The following is a 26,819-nucleotide window of genomic DNA, read 5'->3' on the forward strand; positions in this document are numbered from 1 at the left end:
AGGAAAATCATCTGATCCATCGCAGCCTTCTTTTCTCTGATCAGGACACACTGATGATACAGCTGATCCTGAGAGCTTTTTGCTGCATTCCCAGTGTTTTTTTAAAGCATTTTTAGTGGCATTGCTAATGGCAATCACAAAATATCACTGAATGGATTAATAGAATTTTACTCTGCAAGCAAATTTTGTCAAATATTTGTTCCCTTTAGTCTTGAGAAAGAAAATCTTCCTTGGGGGTCTGAAGGCTGATTCATTAAATCTGAGCTGTCCGCTGAAGTGCTCAGTAAAAGTGACTCTGATTTATTTGGATTTGTCACTATAAAGGTCTCTGGAGACAGATATTTATCCTATGGGATTCTTGACTAATTGGCCAAGTGGTCTGGGCAGTCCAGAGGGAGGATGGTTTTCTTTGACCCCTCTCACATGGCCAGAGAACAGGTAATTACTCCCCTGATCACAAACATGCACCAAAATCCTTGACAAAATTTCTCTCCCCACCCAGAATCTGGTTATCTGAGCTTAGACAAGGATTCAGACCTATATTTGATCTCACTGAAAGACATATCTAAGATGAAACTGTAGTCTGTAGATGTAGAAGTAGGCAGATAATGGGATGGATTTATGCTAATGAGGGTACATCCTGCTGATCTGGACCACAGCAAAGGTGTTTGTCCTGCTGTGATCAGAATTTATAAAATACTTGATCAACTTGGACTCTAAATTTTTCAGTATATTTTCACACTCTCCCACCAAGGCAGACTAAGTCAGGCATGCTTCTAACTCCAAGACAGAAGAGATTGAGCTTATCAAAAAGAAGAGAAGGGAATTTGCTGCTGTTTTCTTATGATCCCACTTGTGTGACTTTCCCCACACTGCAGTGTATGAGGTGGAGTAGTGTCCAGTGTCAGTCCTTTCCTTTAATTATCTGCTAGCCTGGCTGAGAGCTGTATAAACACATTATGGTCACTTGCAAGAAACAGATACTGCAAGTGCACCCATCTTTCCCTTTTAACTCTTTCTGTTGATCCTGCCTTTGTGCCCCTCTGAATTCTATGAAACTGTTCAATAAAGTGGACATTGGCCCAGTTTCTTTTCAGCTGACTTAAGCTAGTGATTAATTTATAAGTTATCWCAGGAAATATGCACCTTCAGGACATGATTAGGAGCACTTCAGATCCATGTTGCCTCTAAGATAGAGGTAAAATAAATTCAGGATGCCACATCCAGAAAGTATTGTTCCAAATTACTGGAATGGAGTTGGTACGAAAAACACAAYTAAAGGAAAGAGCAGGAAAAAATCTGGGACAAATGAATGCCTGTCTTGGAGTCTTAGCCTGCCATTACATAGGGATTTTTACCTCCCAGAAAATAGCTCTCCTCCCTGTTCACACCCATTAGTGAAAAAGAGGTGTCAGTGTAGTAGCACACGCCTGAAACATTCAAACTAGAGTGAAACAAGCTCAGTGGCAGCTGAAATAAAGTATGGGGGGGAATTAAACACAGTGTGATGGGGAATTCTTCACCAGAGACTGTCTTTTGCAAGGGCTGCATACAAATGAGTTAGTCTCAGCCTAACAGTGGGAGATCTGGGCTCTAAATAAACCATTCCAGATTGTGTTCAGCATAAAAAATGGTGTGAAAGTAGCTAAAGTTCATATTTGAACCTCAGAAAGGAACACCATAGACTTTTAAAAGGCACTGAGGGTGGGGGTCAGTCTTGCAAAGGTAACAGCAATGGTCTCTTTACTCTACTTGGTGGTTGGATGACTTCAACCCAGGGGTTTTGCCTGGCAATCTGTCTTGCTAAAAGTCAGGGTAAGATAAACTGTACTCTGTCTCTGATTTCTGCAAGAAAGAAAACAATTGAACGACTGGTCATTTATCACGGAGCCACCCTCCCCCCTCTCCGACACCTTGTACAGGGTTGAATATTCTGGAGCTGTTTAGCTTTCCTCATGCATTTCTTCAAAAGAAAACAAAAAATCAAGTGGCGAAATATGTATTTTACAACCTTCCTGTAAGCAATAACAATAGTTCAGAATTAAAAGAGACAGCTCAATAAGGAAATTACTTGACCATTGTCATAGTTGCTTGCACTTGTATCATTACAAGCTGCATGTTCAAGTAAGTTTAGCATCAAGGGGCCTCCTGATATATCACAGGGTCCAGCCTCTACAATTGTGCTCATAAATACATTTGCCCATTCATAAAAATTTGCATTCATTTTTGTATACTGAGGAGCTCAAACTGAGCTCAGACATAGCTTATGGAGTTAGAAATGTATGCTTTGACCATCAAGCTGCAGAAATTAAAGAATATTATCTGAGAAGTTTCTTCAGCAGCTTTAGGTAAATGAGTCATTTAAGTTGCTGAGAAACAAGCCTGGATAAAACAAGCTGCAAATTTTATCAATTTGCTGTGAGACGAGCAGTCTGAAAAGGGGAAGAGTGGCATACAGTGTTGGAAAACAAAAGTAGTCATGATATATGATTGTAGGAAAAAGCAATACCTTGGGCAAGAAGAAACAGCTAGGCTTGCTCTGATGAGCTGAGCGTATGCTCAGCAATCAGGGAAGCAAATGAAGCTCTATCCTCTAACAAATCCAGCTCCATTCTGTTTGCAGTACAAAGTGCTCTGCTTTGGGTGCCGTGCCTGCCTGGCTGCTTCCCATACTCCAGCGAAGAGATGCTTCAGAGCACGTTATCCTGCACCCAAAATGGTCACTGCACAGGTGAGTACCAGGAAAGGCTTAGAAAGCTCTGAGGTGGACTGGAGAAACTGAAAAGAATTCCTCAGAAAGAAGATGGGCATAAAAGCTGAGTTCCCTACAGCCTCACTGCATCCTGAGAGTCTGYATTAGCTCATGGTTCAAGGAAGTAAAACCCTTCATGGAAGAGACAATTAGTTACAAAAAGACATAAAGAAGCCTAGTAATGGATTTTAATTCTCCTAAGGGAATCCTGTGTTTTTACTGAGGAAGGATTACAGGAAACCAAAGTAACACTTTATTTTTCTTCACARAGAGCTTGGGGACTTTGGAGTAATTTAGTCAATGGTGATTTGCTACTTGTGCTATAGTGTTACCAATGATGGTACTCCTGGACTGTTTATTAAACTTTTGCCTTGTCACTCATCACTAGCAGGATCAAAACTCATTGTTTTTCTTCCTATGAAAGCAACTTTTCTATCTTTCAGAATAACTATGAGGTTGAGAGATGAGTGCTTTCATCTAAAATCAAAGTCAGGCAAGTATCCATTTTGTAAGACATGTGAGCATAAAAATGCGCCAATGTAAACATCAGGTATCTGAGTGAAAAATGTTAATTGGCATTTCAAGAAATGAGGAGACATCACAAAGATATTTTAGGCTTTCAACATATTTGTAGTATTCTAACATCAATCATTTTCTTGGATCTATCAGGTTATTTATCTTAGCTACCCTCTGTATCCATTACCATAGTGTTTAAGCCCCTCAAAATGTTTCTGTAGGGCAGGGAAGTGTTCTCATCCCTTTTTTACCACTGARAGATTGGAGCAGAAAGGATCTCACTTTTGTGGCCACTTAGAAAGCCTGTACAGAGGAGAAAACCAGTGCACATACCCCAGGTCTCTGGCTAGAGTCTTAATCAAAGAAGAGTTTGTCTCTTTTAAATTAGCCCGAGTTTGCACTTGGTTAATTTGCACCACAAACTGTAGAAGCAAGGTTGTGTTACACATATCACTGAGCCATCAGCTATAAGACTAATTCCACCAACACTTGGAGATGCAGGAACAATCCAGGACTTGCAGCTCAAAAATGGCTCTGGGTCCACACTGCCAAGGGGACATGAAAGACTACAGTGACTCAGGGCATGGGGGGAAGAGAAACAGAAAGACCATGTGTTATCTTGCCATGGGTGCTATGCCAGGCAGCTCTCAGAGACTTTCCCTGGAATTGTTAGTTCTTCAGGACAGAACACAGCTCTCACACTGGAGAGCCCAGGCTGGCCCCAGATATCCAGCGTGCATTGGCACCCTATGGAAGTTTGCATTAAAGGCCCTGTGCTCAGACTGGCTGAGCAGCTCCCCAGTGAGGGTTTTGCAGACATGGAAAACCTTTTTGAGGAATTCATTCACAGTTTTAAGAGAAAACTTGTGGGCGCAATGTTTTACACCTTTTCCATTCTGTGGAAATCACAGTCAATCCAGCTCATGGAGCAATCACAAGTGCATCTCTGTTCAGGCCTTACAGATTACACATCAAGATACTTCTGCCAACAAATTTTGATATATGTTAAGTGGAATTATATATGATGTCTGGTAAATTAGCTATGTAACCCAAAAAAAYTGTGTGAGAAAGAAACCTGCCTTATTTTGGTGAAAAATTTGGCAAATAGAGATCTATCATTCAGGGTGGAACAAGCTGAAATGGTATGGAGATTGAAATAAGTCATCAAAATACTTCCTTACTGTTTAAAATCAGGAGGTTCTGAATAACATACCTCTCCAGACTAGCCTCAGCCATCATCCCATCTGATTTTAAAACATTAGCAGATACATAGCTGAGTCCCATTCCATTCTTTCTAAAAAAACAGGGCTGCTTTAATCCCTTGGAACAGATGCCTTAACTTCACGGCAGTTTTAAAAAACTTGCCCTTTCTGCTTTGGATAGGCTCAGAGCAGCTCTTAGACGTTGTTTTGTATTTCCCCTTAGCAAACTGTGCAAATGTGCTGGACCTGGCTAACAGAAGGTCTGGTGACTCATTTCTCTGTTTTCCTCCTTGAACCAGCTTTCTTTCTGGGTTACTCACCCCCCCAGTTCAAGACTGCATACTAGGGAGTCTGAGCTTTACCCCAGATCTGTACCACAAAAGAATAAAAGAAGAGCAGGGAGGAGAAAGAGAGCCAGCCTACCTTCATAGTCAGTACTTGAGGCTTTTTCCTGCCTTGTTTCAGTTCTGTGGTCCTTTCTCAGCCTTGTGGGACTCCCAAYACACATTTATGGTCTTCTTTGTGTGCTATCTCCTGGTTAATTTTTAAGACTTTTTTTTCCTCCAAATTACTTAAATAGACTTTTATTATGTGCTTTTGCAATACCACTTTCTAAAACAACACCATTTTCTATATGTATTATGAACTACGATATGCACCATAAAACAGAGAACTGCACTGTGGCAAAGTGCCATGACCCCACTTTGGGGATGTTCCAGGAGCTCTGAGAGTCACAGTTTGTGAGGCATGTGCAAGGCCTGTCAGAATCAAAAGAAATGCACAGTGACTGTGGTCTTCCTATGTCACTTGAGTAGKATGTGTAATTCTCCTTTGTGTTGCCAGCTAACATTCCCATTTCAGACTCATCCACAACACACACGCTCTCTGGCTGACTACTGAGCTGGTTGAGCCCCTGTGCACGATCACACACGTGGATAGCTGAATATCGCCAGTTTGCTGGTTTATTATATCAGTATTTTTAGCCAAAATATTTTTGCAGCTATGTCACTGCAGTTCAGCCTGTGTTTTTGAAGGCTTAAAGTGGCCACCTATGGTAAAATGCAAAGCCSCCATGACAAATGGAGCTCATAGTAGTCCAGCAGCACAAACTGGGCACAAACTCAATCTCTAGTAGAGTAAAGCAGCCCACAAAAAGTGGGTTCCAGAATGTGATGCTTCAATTGGATGGGAACAGAGAATATAGCCCAATCTACTGCATTTGATGATGGACACTTTGGGAACCCGATTTTTAGAAACTCTGAGCACTTTAAGTGAATAACAATTTCAGAAAATCTGTGCCTACACATACACACATCATGCTGTAAACCATGCAAGTAATAAAATAATATTTTATTATGCAAGTAATATTTCGCCAGAATAGCTGACATTCTTCCTGCCACTCCCCTACAAAGTGTTCCTCTTTTCCAAAACTTCCCACTGGGAAAAAAAAATCTTTTATTTTTCAAAACTATATCCAATGTMCAAATTACTGGAAGGCAAAGAGAACTTATTTCTTATCAAGAAATTTCATCATATCTTAAAGTCACAAAAATGCAAAGAATTAGCCAATAAAGAAACATCACAGAAAGATGATCAAAACTAAACAGTTAYGCCTGCACTTTAATCCTTCAATGACTATTTTGCGTAAGAAGATATATTGGCTTTTCTGCATATTTCTCTTCTGACCACTTCATAAAAGAGTCTGCAGTTTACAACGTAAAAATATTTCAGAGATACATTCTGGAAGCAATRCATAGTAATGGTCTCTGAAGTCGAGATGGAAGAGGATACCTCTCCTCATTGTCTGTGAGGAATAAATAATATAGGATTAAATTAAAAAACAAACGTGGCCACTTTGGTTTCACAGAATATTCTGARYTGGAAGGGACCCACAAGGATCATTAAGTCCAGCTCTTCAGTGAATGGCCCATACAGAGACCAAACCCATAACCTTGGCAATATTAGTCCCATGTTCTAACCATGGGATATTTCAAGGTTTCAAAAACTCACATGAAATGGAATTATGGTTCCTGCATAATTTTCTAYATAAATTTTCTTGAAACTACAGCTTATTCCCTTTTAAATTTTCTAGTTAATAAAGCTGAAATTCACACAACTCTAGATACTCAGAAAACCTTCAGAAAGTTTAAAATTAAAATAGAGGGAAATATTGTTGRGTTGGGTGTTTTCCCCACAATAGATTATTCCAGAAAAGAGCTTCTCAAGAAGTTCTGATTTTTCGGAGCTCTGGAGTAAGAGACTGGGATTTCTCGAGGAAGGACAGTGAGCTTGCATCACATATCACTATGTGCCCCTTGGATCAGTTCTCCAGAACAGCCTTTTTACTCTCTTGGCAACAACATCCCTTTTTTTCCTTGTGTATTGTTTTGTGTTATTTTTCATAATGTCTTTTACCTTTCAAACTAAAACTGACCAGAAACAGACACACAGCACTGGAAATGAGATGTGGAAGGGTTTCAGTGCCCTGACCCCTCCAAAAAGCTACTGTTRCAAACAATTTTGATCTATTTCCCCAGCACTGTCCATAATCTACAATATCTTATATTATTAATGCTATTAGTGTTAGTTATTTGTATGTATTATATCATTGGCATTATTTCACTTAAGACATATTAAAAGTATGCTTCTAAAGTCCTTCTACCATTTTACTTGGTTTCCAGGTGAGACCAAGAGTGACCAGGAAAAATCTCAGCGCAACCAGATTTTTTTTAAGCTGGAACTTGAAAATGTCAAAAAGTTTTACTTTTCTTACTGATTATTCTCAAACCTGACTGAACACGATTCATGATCAGCTGGCTGCCTGTGGGTCATTGCCTTTGTTATTCTCCAAATACAGGAAAACACCTGTACTATAACTGGGCAAAAATTTCAAAATCAGCAACTGATTATGTTTTCCTCAGCTCTGGGTGATCTGAGTTTCYTCTTGGGTRAMTGKTTAATGTGTAGTGAAAATATRGTGCCTTGATAAATGACACAGAACATCAGAAAATAAACCAAGYAGTGCCATGCAAGACCATGATATACTTGCAGAAAGCTTGGCCTCAAGTTCTYAAATTACCATGTTGTTCCTGCACARGGAAGRGTAGATTTGAGGTATAAAAAGTGGAACTTCTTTTCTAGAGGTAAATTTGTATCCTGCCATAGACCATGCTTAAACCTGTGTATGATGTGTCCCTCTTGTGACAGCCTTCAGACCAGGCATCCTGAATCTCTGTCCCCAGCACCCTTAGCATGTCYTAAATAGCCTGTCTTAGTGGGTCTTTTACTTAGGAGTAAGAGAGAGATGCATGGTCCTGAGCAATGCAGAGGAGAAAATAATCTACAGAGTTAATCCACAGATTTGCACTCATGYTCCTCACGCCAGCATTTCAACTTCCTTTTAAAAACATGAATGAAGAAGTGAATATACTGGAAAGGCCAAAGGACKATAGCTCCATCTGTCTTTCCCAGCCAGTTATTAACCCAGTGGCCAGTCTGTAGCCCCAGTCATCCAACTGGAGAAGCAAGAGGTCCCACCATTACCCGGGGGGCTGCAGCCACTCCAGTTTTATCCTTCCCACAGGACTGGGTTGGTTTCCATTCTATCAGTATCTACTCCAAATCAGGTGCTGTTCAGAGAGTCAGGAGGACTGCACAGAAGCTGAGGGGAAAAAGATTAGGAGTACAAGCCCTGGGTTTGCCAGGTGAGACATAATGAGCAGGAAGGGTGGAAAAGCAGAGGTTCAGGTCAGKTAACACAAACAAGGAAGTAGGAATTACCTGGAGATTAGAAGATATTTTGTTGTTTAAAGTCTGCCCCCCTTGGAGAGGGAATAAGGAATAAATGTGTTGTTTTAAGAGTGTATAATAGTTTGTATGCACAAAGAACTCAAAGTATATCATGTATAATATACATGTATATTCTACATGTATAATATATACGTGAGTATACATCACATACATGCAATAATCTCCACATAATGAATACAAAAATGTGTCCTGTGTCTCCACAAATGTGTGTGCCCTGTATGATGTCAATTTAAATAAGCTTGAGGCTTTTAAAATGTGTGTAAAGGAGTAAAAACTACAAATGTGTGGACGTTCTAAAGGCTCATAATACATATGTGTGCATATCATGATATTCAGAATGCATATGCAGCACAAACTAAAGGCATTTTTTAAAAAGGCCAGGTCATTCCTTCTGCTTTTTACAACAAAAGTTTAGAAAGTACTAAAGTAAAGCTAAAAATAAGTAATGGAAAGGCTTTAAGTATATACTGTTTTAGTTGTTTTGTTCTTCTGGAAATCTCTGAAGCTGAAATTTTGATGGGATTTTGTCTTCTCTGGAYGTTCATGCTTAGAGACACAAGCAACTTCAACTTGGTTTTCTGTCATTCTTGCTCCAGTAAGAGTCTTTTAGTGCAATTGTGACATCAATCACTTGGACTATAAATCTCTGCAATGGATATGGCCATTTAAATCTCCACCTGCACAAACAACAATCAGGCCTAGAAAATAAGGAGACTCATAAATCTCCACACTGGTGATTATTAATATTTTGGATCTGCAACAGCAATGTTATAAAGGGGGGAAGAAGGAGTTAATTCATTAATTAGGACTGATATGATGACAATCTGTAATTTAGYTTATATAAAGAGAAAACACAAATGGGTCACAGTTAACACAACATGAAGTTAGAAGTTAGTGAATTCCCAAGAGCCCAGGRCTTGGAGATATGATATCTTAATGTACTTATCCTATTGTGAGTGGGAAGGTGTTATCTTCCAGACAAATGATAAAGAGGTGGTTTAAAGTTTAGATCTACTGTTTTTCTTCTGGCTTACATGAGCCAAGGAGGAAAGATGGATCAACAGATAGGCACAACTTCCTTGCTGGTTATCAAAAATGACACTCTGCCTCCTACTGAAAATTTAATCTGCAGACAGTAGACAGCACTGGGCAAACATACTAGTTTAGCCCTCCACAGTTTTTGTTGTCTTTTTTTAGTGCATGCAGAAAAACCCACATAATCCTTTACAAAGATCAGCAAGAGTCTTCTCCTGTGGCTCCAGTGAGTTTGGATTAASTATGAAGCCACTGTGAGCCATGGTGACATCTGAGGCTGCACATTTTTGTATAGAGGTACATGAATCCTCAGGTAAGCAGACGAATAAGTGGAATTCCTCCTGCAACCAGATCAATTGCTGTGTGCAGCTCTTTAATCTCTTGTGCTCAAAAACCAGGCTGCAGGGCAACTTGTGAGGTGTCAYGAAGGGTGTGAGTAGGGAAGGAGCTATAGGAACAAATTCCTGTTTCACCAGCCTCTTTGGGCTCCAAATGTGGATTTAGGGGACTATTTTACATGGAGAGGAAGAAGTGATAGGACAAAGTTAAGYGTTTTCAAAAGCCTGCTCTGCTGAGACTGAACACTTGCGTAAGTTTGTGAAGCCTGTTCATTCACACTGCACAGCAACCCGCTCATTCACACTCGGTAAAACCACTGGGAATGTTTGGCTTCAGCAGTTGCAGAGCCCAGCCTAATGCCCTCAGTCCCACCACTCCCACAGAAGGGGCCTTATCCATTATCTTGCCTCTTTATTCAGGCAAAACTCCCCTACTTTTGAKCATGCACGAATCAGCAGAAAAAACACTCCACGGGTACGACAGAATGAACCACTGACATCTGCTCTGCACACCACGCAAAAGTTCCTTTTCTGTGTGAATTCTACCATCCAATAAACCTCCCCCCCCCACACACTTCCTTCATTTCATGCACGCCCTTGCCACCCCATCCACAACCACACAGACCATCCCCAGCAGCACAACACTGTCCCTCRGCTCGGCAGGGCTCACGGACTGCTGAGATCTTGGCCCCTTGGCACACCTGTGGACCAGGAAGCCTCCGCAACATTCACAGCTGGGAGAACTCAAAGACCGAGAAGGGACCGGGACTTGTCGGACGCCACCCCGGAAGGCTGGAAGAAGTCAGATCCTCCTGCCTCCAGCCCCTGGGCTGTGACGGCAAGGTCCACACTGCTGGCCAGGCGGCGGAGCACTCCCTTCCTGGAATATGCTACTAGCTGGACAGGATGCGTTCGCAAATATAATCATCCACAAATCTCCCCCAGATTAGGTTACAGGACAGCGTTTCGACGGCATGCATTACAAAGCTCCCTGGAAGGCTTGGCTGGTGGATCTGCTGCTCTCTCTGCTCATGACCCATTTTGGCTTTCAAGAATCATGACACCAGCTGCCTGGGTCATCTAGGAGGCAGAGAGGGGGAGAGCAACCCTGGGCTGTAAAGGGAAGTGGGAAAGGAGAAGAGGAGGAGGAGGAGRAGAAGGAGGAGGAGGAAGGGGGAGGATAGAAGGAGCAGGGGGAGAGAGAGTAAGCGAGTTGTTTTAGTCCAGTTGTGAAGATTTGAATCCCAGTTCCGAGCTCTCAGCAAACGCTTGCCGGGATACCTCATCCCCTGTCCTGTGCAAAGGTCTGTGATTGGGGATGTGGTGTGCTCAGTGGGCAGGGCCCCTCCCCTGGGCTGGATCCGCCTCTCTTATCCCCCAGATAAATTACTAGTGTCCTCACTAAATTCCTCGGCTTTCTCTCTCCCTCTCTCTCCCTCTCTCGCACAATCTCACTCCCTCCCTCAAACACAGGCAGAGCAGGGTTGGGGGGCGGGAGGGCGGAGATCCTCTCTGGGCTGGTATTGTGCCTTAGTCCTGGGCGGGGAGGGAAGGGGAGGAAAATACTGGCGCCCCTTCTCTCCTACGCCGCCTCGAAATAGATTTGAGGAGCTGCCCTTCTTCCCCCCCCCCTCCCCCCTTCCCCGCTGGTCGTTTGGCATCTTSCAGACCATGTCCACTGGGTCCCTCAGTGATGTGGAAGATCTGCAGGAGGTGGAGATGCTGGAGTGCGATGGCCTGAAAATGGATACTAACAAAGAGTTTGGGGCGTCCACCGAGAGCAACGAGGAGGGATCCAATGGCGAGAATGGCTCCCCTCAGAAGGGGAGAGGGGCCTCGGGCAARAGGAAAAAAGCTCCCCCCAAGAAGAGCCCTTTAAATGGAGTGAGCCAGGAGGGAAAGCAGGTACAGAGAAACGCTGCCAACGCCAGGGAGAGGGCGAGGATGAGGGTCCTTAGCAAAGCCTTCTCCAGGCTTAAGACCACCCTACCCTGGGTGCCCCCAGACACCAAACTTTCCAAACTGGACACCTTGAGATTGGCCTCCAGCTACATTGCTCACCTGAGGCAGATCCTGGCCAATGACAAGTATGAAAACGGCTACATCCACCCAGTCAACTTGGTAAGTCAGAGCCCACCGGGGCCAGCACTCGGTGYGTGTGCATGGGGAGAGRTGGGCGAGGGKCTGGGGCAYKTGTGGGGAGAAAACCTGGCTGWGCTTCTCAGAGTCTGGTGCCAGTGGGGTGGRAAGGGGTACTCCACRARGGGACAGGMTCCCAGCTACCCCTGTGCCCTGAGTGCCAAGCCTCCTAGGCCCCTTCTGCTGTTCCTAGCAATCCTTTCCAGGAGACAGGAAGCCACACTGGTCACAAATAAGCAGGGGCAGGTTTTACTCTTTACTGCCCCAGAAATGATTGTGAAACCCCTGAGGATCTAAGCAGCTTTCTACCTGCAAGTGGGCAGGTATTGGAATCTAGGTAGAAAAAGGTATGTTTGAGGAAAGACCCAGGATTTATTCTTATCCTGTGTCTCTACCCTAATGCTTSCTGCCACAATAGTGTCCCCAAGCCTTTTTAAGGACAGAACTCTTGGGGCTCTGTGCTCAACCCCTCAGGGTTGCTGGGTCCAGGACATTTCTCCTATCTCTGTAAACTGGCACAGGAGAAATACCACCAGTGCAGACTCCCCAGGGGAGGTGTCYGCCCCAGGCACACTCCGCAATGCCTCTCCCTAGGCTGTGCGGTGTCCCTCCTGCTTCTCCCACCACACAAAGTTTYCCTGAGCAGCCCTGGATCTCCGGACCGTACTCGGCCGCCGGACACATCCAGTTTCCAGCTCTAAAAATATGTRCAAATGATGTAAACCGGGGTAAGCAAAATCTGCCTGGGCTCTTTTTAGACATACAGCATTTACACTGCCCACATGTGCAGACCCTGATGCATAAATGGAAAACAGAGGGGAGCTGGGGACGTCTCACTGGGGTCAGGCACTGCCTTTTGAGCTCTGGACTCTGGGAGAAAGAACGTTACCCGCTGTGTCAGCTGATAAGGGCCTGGGAGATAATTTTTGATTAAAACCAAAATCCTCAGTGCAATGACATGGGRAAAAAATAAGTAAAATAAAACCAGYACCCAATATAGATATAACCTCTCTCCTCTGCCGCACAGAGGCACACCAAAACATGCTTCCCGAGCCGCGGGAGGCCAGGGAGAGCGGCCGGGGGTTGCCGGGGCCCTTGTGCCGGGGGTTGCTCCTGAGCCCGGCTAGCCGGGCGGGATGTGTGGCGGCTCCCGCGGGCAGAGTCCCCACGCGGGTCACGACCAAACGCGGGGGGAGGCGCGGCTGCGGAGGGGTGCCCGCGGCGATCGTGCCGGGAGATGCGAATGTGCCGGAGCCAGGCGGCTCCTTTCGCCATCCCTTCTGCCGCTATCAGACGGGCACCGCCACCTCGAGGACGCCCTGTGGGGACCCCCGGGGCTGTAAGGTGAAGCGGCATCAGCCGCCGGCGAAAGGCAAAAGGATCCTTGCCGAAGCCAGCGGCAACTGCCCYGGCCTGAGCCCCGCTGAGCGCTGCGGACTCAGGTGGCGGATGCCGGGCTCGGTCTCCCCGGACGCTCCCGAGCCGGGCCCGCTGGCGATACGAGCGTTGCAATGTGCATTTCTCCATATGTAACCCCCTTCCCACCCGTGTCTTTTCCTGGGTACAGACTTGGCCTTTTATGGTAGCCGGCAAACCCGAGAGTGACCTGAAAGAAGTGGTGAACACAAACCGCTTGTGCGGCCCGACGGCATCCTGAGCCCCGCGGCCGGGCCAGCAGCGTCCGTCCCGGCGCGGCCGTGCAGCGGGCGGCGGGGCGGGCAGGGACCCGCCGCTGCCCCGGGCCCCGGGCAGAGCCACGGGGAGAGCCCTCTCCCGCCGCAGAGGAGACCAAATGTGCCCTAGCAAAGACTCCGTCCACCCCGAGAGATCCTGACTCTATTTAACTTTATTAAATGCGTGTACAGTCGAGTGTCCTGCAACCACAGCCTTGCTGGTTCAAGAGCTACTAGAGAAAAGACAGAGATCAAACAAAACCTACCACGCGTGTATCTTTTGTCTGAGACCTGTGAAATATGTAGATGCCTAGAAAAACTGACTTTGACAGTCATCTCTATGAAGTAATTCACCTTAAAGATATATAGATATATTTTCTTCAAGCAGATTCTGCTCTATTTCTGTGAATAAACCTTCCTTTCTACTGAACACGGAGCAGTGTTAAGTGTTCGTTTGAGACTCTCGGGCTCGGCGGGGGAAGGACTGAGCCTCCGCCGGCTCCGCGAAGCGGCCGCGCTGCGGGGATCCCGCCTGTCCACCCCRGGCCACGGGAGGTCTGCCTCCCTGGAGCTAAAGACCTGGAACAAACCCCTGGGGGAGGGGGTGACTGGGTCCGCAGCCCGCCGCGGGATCCCGGCCCGGCTCCGCAGCCCGGCGCCCGGTCGCTGCAGGAGCCGCCCTCGCTGCTCCGGCCGCTTCGCTCCGTGGGGACAGGAGCAGTGATCTATTGATGAAGAACAGTCGATCCTCAGCGCCGGGAATTTTTAACTTAAACATATCTTCTCTATCGATCAGCGCGCCCGTGGGAGATGTGGCTGAGATAAACAGGAGTGCGGGGCGCTCCCCCTTGCACCGGCAGCGGCCGCCGGCAGCTGATGCGCCAGATCCCACCGCGCTGTTTAATGTTTCAGGGTTATGACCGCACTGTTTACAAGATGTCTTCGGTTATTTATACTGTTATTATTAGCGGAGGGGCTTTAAATTTCCGCCTCACTTGCTCTTTCAATATCATCCCTCGATTCCGTGTGATACCTGGGTACTTTCTTACCGAAAGCAGGAGAGGGGCAGCAGGRGCTGCAGGGCTGTCCCCCGGACCAAGCCCCCCCGTCCCCGCTGGTTGCGGGGGCCGGCGGCAGGGTCTGGGGCGCGGTCACAGGCAGCACGGGGGCCACAGACCCTCCCGCGGGCTCCCCACCTCGGGTGTCCCCCGCAGACCGGCGCTGAGCTGCCCCGGGCATCCGTGCAGCCTAGATTGTGTTTATTCTCATCCCCCACGTTTCCCCGAGATAACTGGACGAGGTGGCGCGTCCTCCAGGCGACCCAAATTCACCAGTCGGGTTCATGCGTGGGCTAGGTCAGGTTTAATTAAAGAAGCTCACTGTGAACYGAGGGCTGTGGAAATATCTTGGCCCTCATTATGAAAAGGGCCTGCTGTATCATCCTAATGGTTTTGGAGGAAAGAGCTGTTTAATTTCACTTTTGCTTAGCTTTATCTCTATCCCACACAATTAACAGCAGCCCTCTGTGCCTGGCCTAACCATGTGCAACTTCACTGTTGTGGACGGGACTGCGCCAGGTGAGACACGCAGTTACACACAGGGGCTTGACTGATTTTGCGGCCACACACAGACCCTGAACAGCCACAGCTTTGGCTGAAGAAACGAGCAACTCTGGTAAGCACAGCTGAATGGGATGATTTGCTGAGTTCTTTGCCAYAGGAACTGGGAAATTCAGTGGGAATTGCTGGTCTGTTAAAGGGAGACAGAATAGACACCCCCAGACTTAAGCTAAGTGCAGATGAGTGATACAGAAAACACACATTTTAATGTATCAATTTACTCACTGAATTGAAACTAACCATTGGATTTCAACTCAAAATCTCAACTTAAATCCATATTAACTAATGCCTGGTCAAGACTCATAGCAAGGTGCTGATTTCCTTCTAGAAAGCACAAATTGATATGTGTCTGAGACATGCACAAAATTGAGTTTAATTCTGAATATTCTAACAYACGCTTCTTTGCCATCCTGCCTTGYAATGCTTGCTGACTGCACTCAGCATCTTCCCATCTAATTAACCATATGCAGTGTTCATTCACCGCCTGAAATACACCACTGAAGAAAGGGAAATACAATAGTACCCTGTGAAATGTGAGGAACACAGCTGTAACCATGTGCCAAAAGCTGCAGGAACAGTAAGTTTTGAAGATGCTTACTGTGCACACACGGGCAGTAGACACGGTTGCTTCTCGTGCTGCTATTCACTTTATCCAGCAGCCTATGCTGCAAGCCTCTCGGGGACTAAACTATACCTCGAGCATCCTGCACCTTCCTCAGTCCTTGCCTCCGACCAACAGTTCTGCAACAAAGAAAGAAACAAAAAGCRACGCGAAATAAACAAAAGCAACCAGCAGTGCACAGAAAAGTAAATAATGACTTTACACTGACTGTAAAACAATTAATGGCTTTATCTCAATTAAGATGACAATTAATATTTTCCAGAGGCATTTATGTGGCTGGGAACTCCTGGTCCACTGACCTCTTGTATAAGGGCATAGAGCTGACAGTGCTGGCAGCTGGCTTCAACAGCCGAAGTTTCTTAAACGAATTACAAGTTCTGCCACACACTTCAGGAGAACAATGAATGAAATTATTTTACCCTGCTGCTGAGTGCAATTTTACCACAAAATATTTGCAAACAGAAAATGTGTGTTTAGTCTGACTGAAGCAATTGATGATTTTGAAAGGAACTCGCAAATGTGCTAAGGAAAACAGGGAACAGGTTTAAATATTGATGTCAATGACTTTAAAGAAAATATTTTGTTTGCCTTCTTGCTTTTCTGTATGAAGTGATGCATTTTAATATTTACCAAAATATACCTATACCCCTTTTTCATGTGGAAAAAAAAGTTGACTTGGTTTATCTTTCTGTATCTAGATGGATGTAGATGCAGCTGTGTGAGTGTCTGTATACATTCCTCCTAGTAATGTTTGAACTCATTGCCTGATTTCAGCTGGATTTGACAGTGGTCTCAAAGATAACTAAGTTACTATAATTTTTAATTTTTGTGCGTGTGTGAAAACAGGCAGCTGAGTAAAGGAAGTCTTTAAATTTTGAAGCTAAATTTTGAAGCTAAAGGAACTTAGCCTTTATTAGATATCAGAACATACAGAGTGTCAGCTGTAGATGAAGCCCCAAAGCCTCAGTCACAGGATACAAGTTCATAGAAAACTTACTTATGGTCCTACATTTTTTTAGACAAGAACTCTATAAAAGGAGTTTAGTTCCATTTAATTTTAATACTATTATTCGTTTTTGTTTGTTTSTTTCTTTGGAAAGAAACTAGTTTYACCCAGCTACTTCAYGACCATTTCTCAGTTCGGCTAGAGACCAGCAAATCCTTTATTTGCAGTGCTGCACTCAGTGCTGGGTTTTGTGCTGACATTGTACTGCTTTGTAGCAGCTATCACAATCTATAAGGTCTTCAGGAGCAAGCATTTTTCCATCAGAAAATACCTTTTAGGCTTATCTTATCATYTCACTGGGATGGAAATCTGCCAGCCTGAAGCGTCAGCATAGCAAGAAACCCACTTTGTAGACACCTGCAAAACCTGTGCTGTGCTGGGCAGTGACTGAGGCAGTGAGGCCACAGCTGGTCATGCCCTCAAGCTTCAAGGTGCATAAGGAGAACATGTGCAAGACAGCTTATTCTTTAAAGTGCCTTCAAGGTCAAAATTCCCAGCTCACCTCAGAAAATAAAAGACACAGAAAATCTGTGTGGTTTCTTCTGTAGGGAAGCTGGTTTGAGTCCTGGACATAATGATCATATCACAAGCACAGGTTTACTTGTAACACAGGGTATTTGTAACCCCTCAGTTGTGTCTACCTAAAAAAAAAAAAAAAAAAAAACCAAAAAAAAAAAACCTTGCTTCCTTGTAAACAAATCACATATATTTTTCAAAAGGCAATTTTTGCCGAAACACCATTGTCATGACCTCTCACAATTAAAAATTTAGAATATGCAAAATAAAAAATTAGCTAATTTCAGGTAATAAACTTTCTAAAAGAGAACAAAACCTATATATATCTGGTGTATAAGTGGAGGGTACACTGATAAAATTGTAGGGTATTTTACTTTTTGTCTGGATATCTGAATGTACATTTTCACTCACARTCKCCCAAAAGGGACAGGGTTACATAARAAATTTCAATTACATTGACATGAATTTCAGGTTCAATTAAATTGGAATTTGTGGCAGCAAACAACCAACCATTCTATAATTTCCATGTATATACACACCTGGAAAAACCTGCATACAGAATTTCTCCCAACAGCCAGAGATTTAAATTGTTCGTGTCCATTGCCGGCCCATGTAGCACTGACTATTCCCATATGAAGGTTGTGCTTCAAATGCAGGCTATCAAACCACAGGGTAAATACCATCTTGTGCTCAGTATTCAGTCACAGATTGCTTCATGCTCTTCAACCCAGCATACTTCATGGATGGGAAGTGGCACAACCAGTAATAATGGCACTTCTTTTCCTGTAGTGCTGCAATGCTACTGATGTGTTATGGCTTGRTGCATTTTTGCAATTCTGAGATGTCACAGATCTATGCAGACCTAAAAGTTATGCTCTGGGAAGAGTAGGGAAAAGCTGTGTGTTACCTTCGAGAGGACTGTTGCCAGCAGACTGCAAACACAGCAAAGTTCTGCAAGTAAAGGATTTTTCTTCAGTTTGCTTCAGACACTGATGTCTCAGAGTATAAAACTGACTTTCAGTAGGCCTAGACATGCAATCATCCCATTTCCCAAATGCGGCATGGACATACCCTAGGGTCACGACAGTCCAGGGATGACGCATTTTCTTGCCTTAGGGTTTTGCCCTTAAACTGAAACTTGTAAACAGATGAAATGCGTTTTCAAGCCAATGCGCATGCGTGCACTCAGTTACATCGTCCTCAAAACCGCCTTGCAAGAAAAAATTATTGTAACAAAAGCAAGAGAATAAAAACCAGCACAAATCCTTCCTCCACTTTAAATTTTAAGAGGTCCTTTTCCTTGAGCAAAGAAAAAAACCCCAACCCTTATTTAGATCTMAGGCTGCTGTGTAAACTATAAGACCATATCCAACTGTAAATATGGATTATCTACAGTCTCGCRTTTTCTCTTGGTTGTTTACAAGTGGTTTAAGGAAAAAGAATCAGAAAAACTAGGGAAAGAAAGCAAGGGTATAGCTACACAGCCAGGAGACAAGAGGAAAGGGAGAAAAAGGCATAGAATAACTGCTCTTCCTCTAATTACTACAGCTCAGTCCTTGCGGCAGGCTGGGTTGGCGAAGGGAGGAACTATCAGCTCCATCACAGATGGGTGGAGCCAGACCACCGGGGAGATGGAAACCAGGAGGTTGAGAGCTGCAGCTGCCTTCTCTGGGAGGAACATCTGTGAAAGCCTGCACGGCAGCAGCAGGGGAGGAGGAGTGGGCACAGGCAGAGAGCGTTCCCAGGGATGTGCTCACACAGATAACTGTCCCTGGATGGTTTCCCAGGCTGCTGCAGCAGCACTTCCCTCCCCTGTCAGGGATGAGGCAAAGACCATCATGTGGGACAAGCAATCCAAGTGTCAGCACAGCCTCTCGCTTCAGCATCCTGTTTCCTGTAATGCTTTCTGATGGCCAAGCTGACCAGAATGTGAGCAGCTCTTCCTCGCTGGTAACATGTTTTTTTCTTACACAGGGACTTTTACACTCTTGGCATCTCAGAGCCAATACAGAAAGTACATAGAAGACAGGAGTTATCTTGCAGCATTTGGCTATCCCCTCTTGACCAAATGTTTTTCTACAGGAGGCCGCTATCTTTGTACAGATGGGAAGAAAAAGAGATGACACATATCTGGCTGAAGGTTCCCATGTAAGCATGGAATAGGCTTAGGGCACCAGCTCTTCTGGTGCACAAACCTGTGGGCTGTATTCCTAGACACACCGAAATCACCAGCGATCTTTGCTCTTTGAACTCAGAACAAAGACAGGAATCAGTCAGGTTTAGGGAAGGATCCCCTCAGGCTGGATATCTACATCATCTACATCTACATTTACTGGAATAGATAAGCCTGGCTCTGGACCATGCTCTGGCTCCAACACTCAGTGCTGTGGCTGGGGTCACATGCACACATGCCTGCATTTTATTCCACTCACCAAAGGTTAGGAACAGTCCCTGGCATTTGTTTCTCCAAAACCATGCTTGGATACTTTCTGGGGAAAAGTCAGACAGGCCAAAGGCATAGCAAGGATCCTGCTAAAACCCAAGCACAAAGAAAGATAAGCCTCAGCCTTGTTTTATTTATTAGTGTCACTGCAGCCATAGAAGCTACGGCACTGAGATACTTGATGCCTTTGTCTCAAAGGCATCGGTCTTCTGAGTCACTTCACTCTTTTCACTTATTTTCTAGATCAACCTGATTTCTTCTTTTATGGGCCAAAAATTTAAAGTGGGGGCCCTCTTTGCTATTTGTATCTCATAACCAATAGATATAAAGACTAAAGATCACTAGAAGCAAGAGGCCAAGTTCAAGAACAAACATCAGGTTTAAACAACCCTAAACACCCTAAATTATGACACTGAAAATCTCTTCCTTTGTTACCTAACTCTATTAAGCTCTGCAGTACCTTTTCTACCTGAGTTGCAAGTTCCCTGGCACCAAAATTTGAAATATGAACTCAGAGTATCTTTCTCACCACTGCTAATTAGCATCAAGTTAACCTCATCCCCTTGAATTGAGATACTCCCCTACTTAAGTCCACGGAAAGGATTCAGACAGCCAGTAGGTGCTGTCTGTCCATGATTAACATCTTTCTGCTGGGGTAGGAAGCAGCTGGACAGGGTGAGGTGAGGCCAGCACCCCCACTTTGGCTACACATACACACAGCACTGCAGGGAAGCTGCTGAAGAAAGAGTRTTACTATCTTCCCACAAATTTTTCTTCCTCATTTCCCTCACACTCAGTCTTCTGATTGTACTTTCACCTTTTCTGCTTTTCATACTTGTCTTTTACTGCCTACAGAAGTCAATATGCATAATCTGTAAACACCATTCAGTCACAGAGGCTGAAACTACAAATATGTATTAAATTATTGTAAAATTKACTAAAGAAAAGCCTCACTCTGACAGTTTCATTTTATCGTGGGCCACTTCACCATCATTTTCTTAATATGCTTATTTTATTTTAAATAATATACCTAGCAACATATATTATGCAATATATAGATATACACACTATGCAATATATATACACCATATAAAAATTTGACATAAATATTTACATACCATATAGTAACTATATTAATCCTTTCTATAAACAAATACATAAAATAATACTTATTATTATTATAAATTATACAGAATGTTTGAATATTTTGGAGCCGGTACAAGTGGCACTTACAGCAGGGAGGTAGCAGTTTAACAGTGCTGGCATGAGTTATCATACTGCACATCATCAGAGAGGTGTGAGAAGGCACAGCTGAGTTTACTGTTTCACCTGATAAACTAAGCCCTGCAGCGAAGGATTCCCTCCCTGACTGGCCTGYTGCTGATGGCTGCCAGCCTGGGAGATGTCTCATAATTAACCTGCAGTATCCTGTTTGCAGCTGATGACAATTTCACACAAGGTAATTTCCATCCACGACACTGGCTGCCCCTAGGTTCTTCTTCTTCAAACATGAATACCTCTTCTGCACAGCCACCACAGTACTTAAGACAAAGCTGCATAAAATTCTCCATCTGCCCCTCACTGTGGGCTGCCTCAGGGGCCATCCAGCTTTCTTCTCTCCCTCCCACACTTCCCCATAGTCTACCTTGCACAGGATCTTATCTGATTGAAAGTTAAACCTGTAAAAATAGAAAAATCCAGAAAACCAAGCATTTATTTCAGTTGGATGAGTGATTTCCTTTAACAGAAATCTACAGATGCAGCTGAATAACATAATGAAATCACATTTTCATTCAGTCTCACTGCTGTAATTAGTGAACAAAATGCATGTGCAGTATCCTAAAGTTTACTGCACTATTACTGATAGTCCCAAGCAGCCCAGTATTCCATGATGCAGAATGTCCAAGCACAGGAAACACCCTCCCCACACCTCCATCGCCTCTACTTCCCAAACAAGGGATTGAGAAATAAAGGCATAGGAAAATGAAATCACAGGAAAAATAGTAAGGAAGCAGCAGTGTCTGAAATGGCCTCTGTGCTTTTCCCTGTCTGATGTCATACAGCATCTGGTAAGTTAGAAACTGATGAGGATACAGATCCTTGGCATCTCAGTCATACTAGTAGAGGCAGCCATGAAGCCATGTCTGAGTTGCATGGAGGAATGGAGACCAAGAAAGGGAGAAGGCAAGGACAGGACAACCAGTTTTGTAAACTACATAGGTATAGAAAAAAAATTGCAGCACAACTGATAAAAGTCAAATTAGGTAGGTGCCCAATCACCTCATCTGCATTCCATGATAATGTGATCATAGCTACTTGCTTACATTTGCACATTTTCCAAATATATATCTAAAGATGCAATCTTCAGAACATGTTCTAGTCTAAACAGGAAAAGTTCAGGCTGACAAAGCAGTCAAAACTTTGAAATGGGTTCATCTCTTCATCAGCAAAAMTAATTTTCTTAGCATCCAGCGATGWCTACACAACTYTGAGGAATATGTGCTAGAAAAAGTTATACTCTGAAAAGAGCAAGCACATGGAGACAGACAGTGAATCTGTCCTTGCTAGGAGACATTTTGTTTTKAATTTCTGTAGACCTTTAAGGTTATGCTATGAAAACATAAGCTGAGTCAGAATTCAAGCAAACTCAGGATTTACAAAGATTTTCTTAATAACTTGCCTATGTGATCAGCCTATTCAGGAAAAAAAAATCAGCATCTGTTGTGATACAGCCTATAGAACCTGAAAGAACTGTTGGAGTGAAGACATCACATCACTCTACCCCACTKTGGCTCTGTAATTGTAATAACTCAGAGCCTGAAGCCCATAACGAACAAAACCAGCCTTAAGGCACTCTGTAAAAATGCTGGAGATCCCGGGCAGAGTTACTGAACTACGGTAAATTCAGAATCCCTGCTTCCAAAACCTTCCCTCGCTTGCCTATGTTCACCCGAAGGCGGTGGATCCGTGTCTGTAAGAAGCCACAGGGTGGCAGCGCTGCCACACGCTGGTGTGCAGCCAGCCTGTGGAGGGAAGAGCGAAACCGCGTACTCGCAGCTGATGTGAAGCGAGAACTTGAAATACTTATTCTTGACRAGCGAACCTAGTCATGCATTTCAAGGATTAAACTGAATCTAGCAGAGGAAAACATGCCAAGTCTGAAAAATTCAAAATTTAAATTTCATACTGTTCCTTCTATTCTAACTAAAGCTATTCTGCTACCATGTCACACAAGGAAAGYACACAATTACAGAACCTCAGTTTCAGAAAACTGTCAATACASTGAATTCTCTGCAGTACACCCATAYAAATATACATATATAAAATTTTCACATAAAGACCTAAAGTCAACTTGTCATCTTTATTTCATTCATCAGTCTGGGTGGTGAGTCCTTAATGGGCCACATTGCAAGACACTCATTTGTTCCTGGGCTCCCATGTGAAGCATAAGAGCTTTTCTAAGAGAACATATAAGTGTAGCTGAAACAGACTCATCATCACAGACTCTACTCCCTACAGACAGGACAGATGGGACAGGGCCAGATTTGGAGGACTGTCCTYGGCAGAGAGAACCAATGCCACCCCAGGCACCCCCACTGTGTCCACATATCCTCTTCTGTCTCTCCTAAGCATGCACCATGTGCTCACTTTGCAAAGATGAAACAATCGGCATACTGAGAAAGTGAAAAAGCAGTAGACTTACTTTAGTCGTTTTAACATTAGAACCACCAGAAAAGTTCTGAGGGCCACACAAAACTCCGGGGACCTGGGCACATTTGAGACCTCTCAGTCACCAGCTGGAAATCTTTGTTTCACTTGGGGCAAGTAATCTGCTCACACACCAAGCTCCCACAGTCTATTGCTGTGGACTATCCTTTCAATACCAAATAATGCCACTTTAAATAAAAAAAAAAAAAAAAAAAAAAAAAAAAAAAAAAAAAAAAAAAAAAAAAAGCACTTTTTTGAGACAAGAGGCAGCGACCAGAGCCCTGCTGCAGTGCAACATGTATGTATGGAGCAGCAATACTGGCAGCGTGTTGTTGCTGTGAGCCCTCGCTAATGCCTGCGGGCTTGTCAGCCCAACGCTGACCGCTCGGTTCAGAGCGTGTGGAGCGGCCAAGGCAGAGGCCAAGGGGGCTGTAGCAAGCTAATGAGGTGTGAAGGCCAGTGCCCCACCGAAACGCCTTGGGTGTGCCAGGAGTGTTCACAAAGTCTGAGCTGCAAACTGCACCAGCTCTCGGCGGGTTCGCTGGCAAAGGCGCTGCCTTGGCCGTGGTCGAGCTGAAGGCTGTTATCAGTCACACAAGCCTTAGGACAGGAGACAATGGCAGAAACTGACGCACAGGAAGTTCCAGCTGAACATAAGGGAGAACTTTTTACTTCGCTTATGAACATACACTGGGACAGATTGCCCAGAGAGGTTTGCAGTCTCCCTGGCTGGAGATATTGACGAACCGTTTGGGCACAATCCTGTGCCACGTGCTCCAGGATGACCCTGCTAGCGCAAGGGGTTGGTGCAGATGATCCCCCATGGTCCCTTCCGCCGTGCCCCGCAGTGTGATTCCGTGAGGAGCCGCGCACAGCGGGCCGGTCCCGGGCTGTACCCGGCCTCCGGGGGCGGCAGACGACAGCGGAAGCGCTGCAAGCGCGGCCCCCTCCCTCCCTCCCTCCCTCCCTCCCTCCTCCCGCCGCCGTGACTTCCGGCGGCCACTCTAGCCGCGCCGCGTCTATGCCCGCGGCGCTGGGGGATGTTTATTGTCGCGGGGAGTCGGCCCAGCACCCGGAACGCCGCCGGGCGACCGGCACCCACCGACCGGCACCGCGCTGCGCCCTGCGCTGCCCTGCCCCGACCGCCCGCCCGCACGGTAACGGCCGCCGCTCGCCGCCGGGCCGCGCTCCTCCTCCTCCTCCTCCTCCTCCTCCCCCTCGCCGCCGTCTCGGGTCCGCGGGCCCGGCCCGGCAGGAGCCGCCGCTGCCGTTGGGCCCCCGCGTCCCGCCCCTCTCCGCCGCCCCTCCGTGCCGAGGTGAGGGAGGTGGCGCGGGGCCTCCCCCGCCCGGCCGCGGCCCTCCCGCTGCCTCCCGCTGCCGTGCCGATCGCGCCCCGGGCGGGAGGGTGTGCGTGGCCGGGGCCGCCGGGGCAGCGAGGGGAGGAAGGGGCAGGGCATCCTGCGGGAGAACGGCTCGTTCCCCGGCTAGTCCGSCCGGCCCCGAGGGCTTTGTGGCGGCCCCGTGCCCCGCGGCGGCCGATGCCCGCACAAGCCGGCGCTGCCGAGCGGCGGAGCCCGGCGCGGCCAGGCCGCCTTGCTGCCTGCGCTTTGTTTGTGCTGTGCCGGCCGCAGAAGTTTCGGGCTGAGGTTGAGGGGTTGAGGGGGRAGAAGGAATAGTTGTTGGCCAGAGCGTTGTGATGCTGGTGCGTATAGGGCTTTGAGCGAGATTGCTAGAAGCGGGAATAGGAAGGGTGCTCGTGCTTCCTCAGCTGGGACGTGCAAATGGTAAAAATGTTTGACTGGGAGGGGGTGAGAAGCTTACCCGTTGCCTTAATATATTTTTTACAGCTAAACATTTTTACTTTTCTTACGCCGTTCCATGAAGTTGGAATGGCCACCGAACCTGTTGGTTCAGACTTTTGTCATGCTTATGGTGAATTTCCATGTATTATAAAAACCGAAAGGATTCTTCTTAATGCTTGGCATTCAAGCATTACTGCTGGATGTTCTATGGGAAAGATGGCACTTCAAGTTCAAGTGAATCTTGCTTTGAATGTGAATGGACCTTTTGATGAGAAAAAGATTTGAGGAAAATGGCCTATTATTAATTATTTTGAATGTGCTTTCTGGTCATGGTCTATAAACTGGTTTTATTCTTAGAATTGGATTTGTGTTGGAAGACTCCACAGAAAGGTGGTAGGCTTATTTATCCAAGAGATCTGACAGCGAGATTGAAGTCCTACTTTCTTATGGTATAGCTGATACTATCATTCTATGCATTGATGTAATTGAACTTTGATACTGATTTTGTGCATGTTTGAAAATATTCTTTCCCAAAAGATAAGTGGTCATCACTGTGAAAATCCTGAAAGGTGAGAACAGTAGCTTCAAGATGGCCTTTTGCTTTAGGCATGGTTTCACTTGCCATTGCAACAGAAAGTAAATACATGCCCCACKACCTCGGTGGCTGTAACTAAGAAAGTTGTTTGGACCAGAGGATGTTCTGCACAGACATCTGTTTTACAGATGGTAGTAGCTATGTTGCTCTTGGTTTCGAGGAGTCATTCACCTGCCACTGTGACTGTGTTGTGTCTAAGAATTCAAGCAGATTTCAGAGGTCTGTCACCTCCAACGTTTCATATGGACCCATTTCCTGAGAGGCTGAACACAAATCTTTAAAAGTACATCTTCAGTGGAAGGATGTAATTAACTCTCCCCACTCCTGACAGACTTTATTTATTCTCTGTTCTYATATAGAAACATCCTGTAGAGGTTCATGTTAACTTCTTCAAAGATGCTTTTCAGGCATTAGTTTGACAAATGTTGACTGACACAGTAATGACCAATGTTGGAAGTGTTTGTAGAATTGGTCAGTTGGTGAACTGCTTTGGAGAAAGGTTAAAATTAACCAGTAAAAGTTGCTTATACTTAAAATGCTGGTGAAAAAGGTGTTTATTAAACTGTTCTGACATTAACATAACCATTGTTAGATATCCCCCATCTACCTTTATAGCTTGGAGTTTCTTGGATCAAAGGTAGTCAAGAGCTTAAAATAATACTTTGTTTATATACTCCATCCCAAGTGCCTTTCCTCTTTCTTTGATGATGGTGCTGTGGTTGGTTTGGAACTTTCTGAAGACAGAGTGCTGGCCTTTTTTAGATTGTAAGATTTCAGTGCAGGGTGTTTTGTCTTCACATGTGTTTATAGAGTATCTAAAATAGTAAGGCCATGATTCTAACAGTGGATGTGTAGGTAATACTTTAAGAACTTGCGTGTTCATTCCTGACTCSAAAGTATTTCTTATTCTGTGAAGTTTCTCTAGTTTCAATGTAGGATACATTACAGTGTCAAATATCCTTGCATTAGCTTTTGTTGTTTTTATTTTTGTGTTCATTATCATGCCTAATCTATCAATTTTTTTTTCCTTCTTGTTTTTTTTT

At 45.0% G+C, this 26,819-nt stretch overlaps 2 protein-coding genes across 3 annotated transcripts in view; both read left to right on the forward strand.

The window, feature by feature from the left end:
* The first annotated feature begins 10,855 nt into the window (after nt 1-10,855).
* TCF21 (transcription factor 21) lies at nt 10,856-14,099 on the forward strand. Its single transcript, XM_057364347.1, has 2 exons — nt 10,856-11,774; nt 13,360-14,099. The coding sequence occupies exons 1-2, from the start codon at nt 11,325-11,327 to the stop codon at nt 13,447-13,449; spliced, it is 540 nt and encodes a 179-aa protein (XP_057220330.1). The 5' UTR covers nt 10,856-11,324; the 3' UTR covers nt 13,450-14,099.
* A 10,244-nt stretch (nt 14,100-24,343) lies between these two features.
* TBPL1 (TATA-box binding protein like 1) overlaps nt 24,344-26,819 on the forward strand; it is a 13,092-nt gene continuing 10,616 nt past the window's right edge. Inside the window, exon 1 of one of the 2 annotated variants that reach the window (XM_057364403.1) lies at nt 24,344-24,536. The gene's annotated coding sequence lies outside the window, so the exon portion shown is untranslated. Of the gene's footprint in view, nt 24,537-24,582; nt 24,696-26,819 lie in introns of those variants that run through there. The other variant, XM_057364404.1, reaches the window with a different exon arrangement.

This window comes from Malurus melanocephalus, unplaced genomic scaffold (genome assembly GCF_030028575.1).
Source record: "Malurus melanocephalus ecotype Western Australia unplaced genomic scaffold, MMel_1.1 scaffold_38, whole genome shotgun sequence".
Taxonomy (NCBI): Eukaryota; Metazoa; Chordata; class Aves; order Passeriformes; family Maluridae; genus Malurus; species Malurus melanocephalus.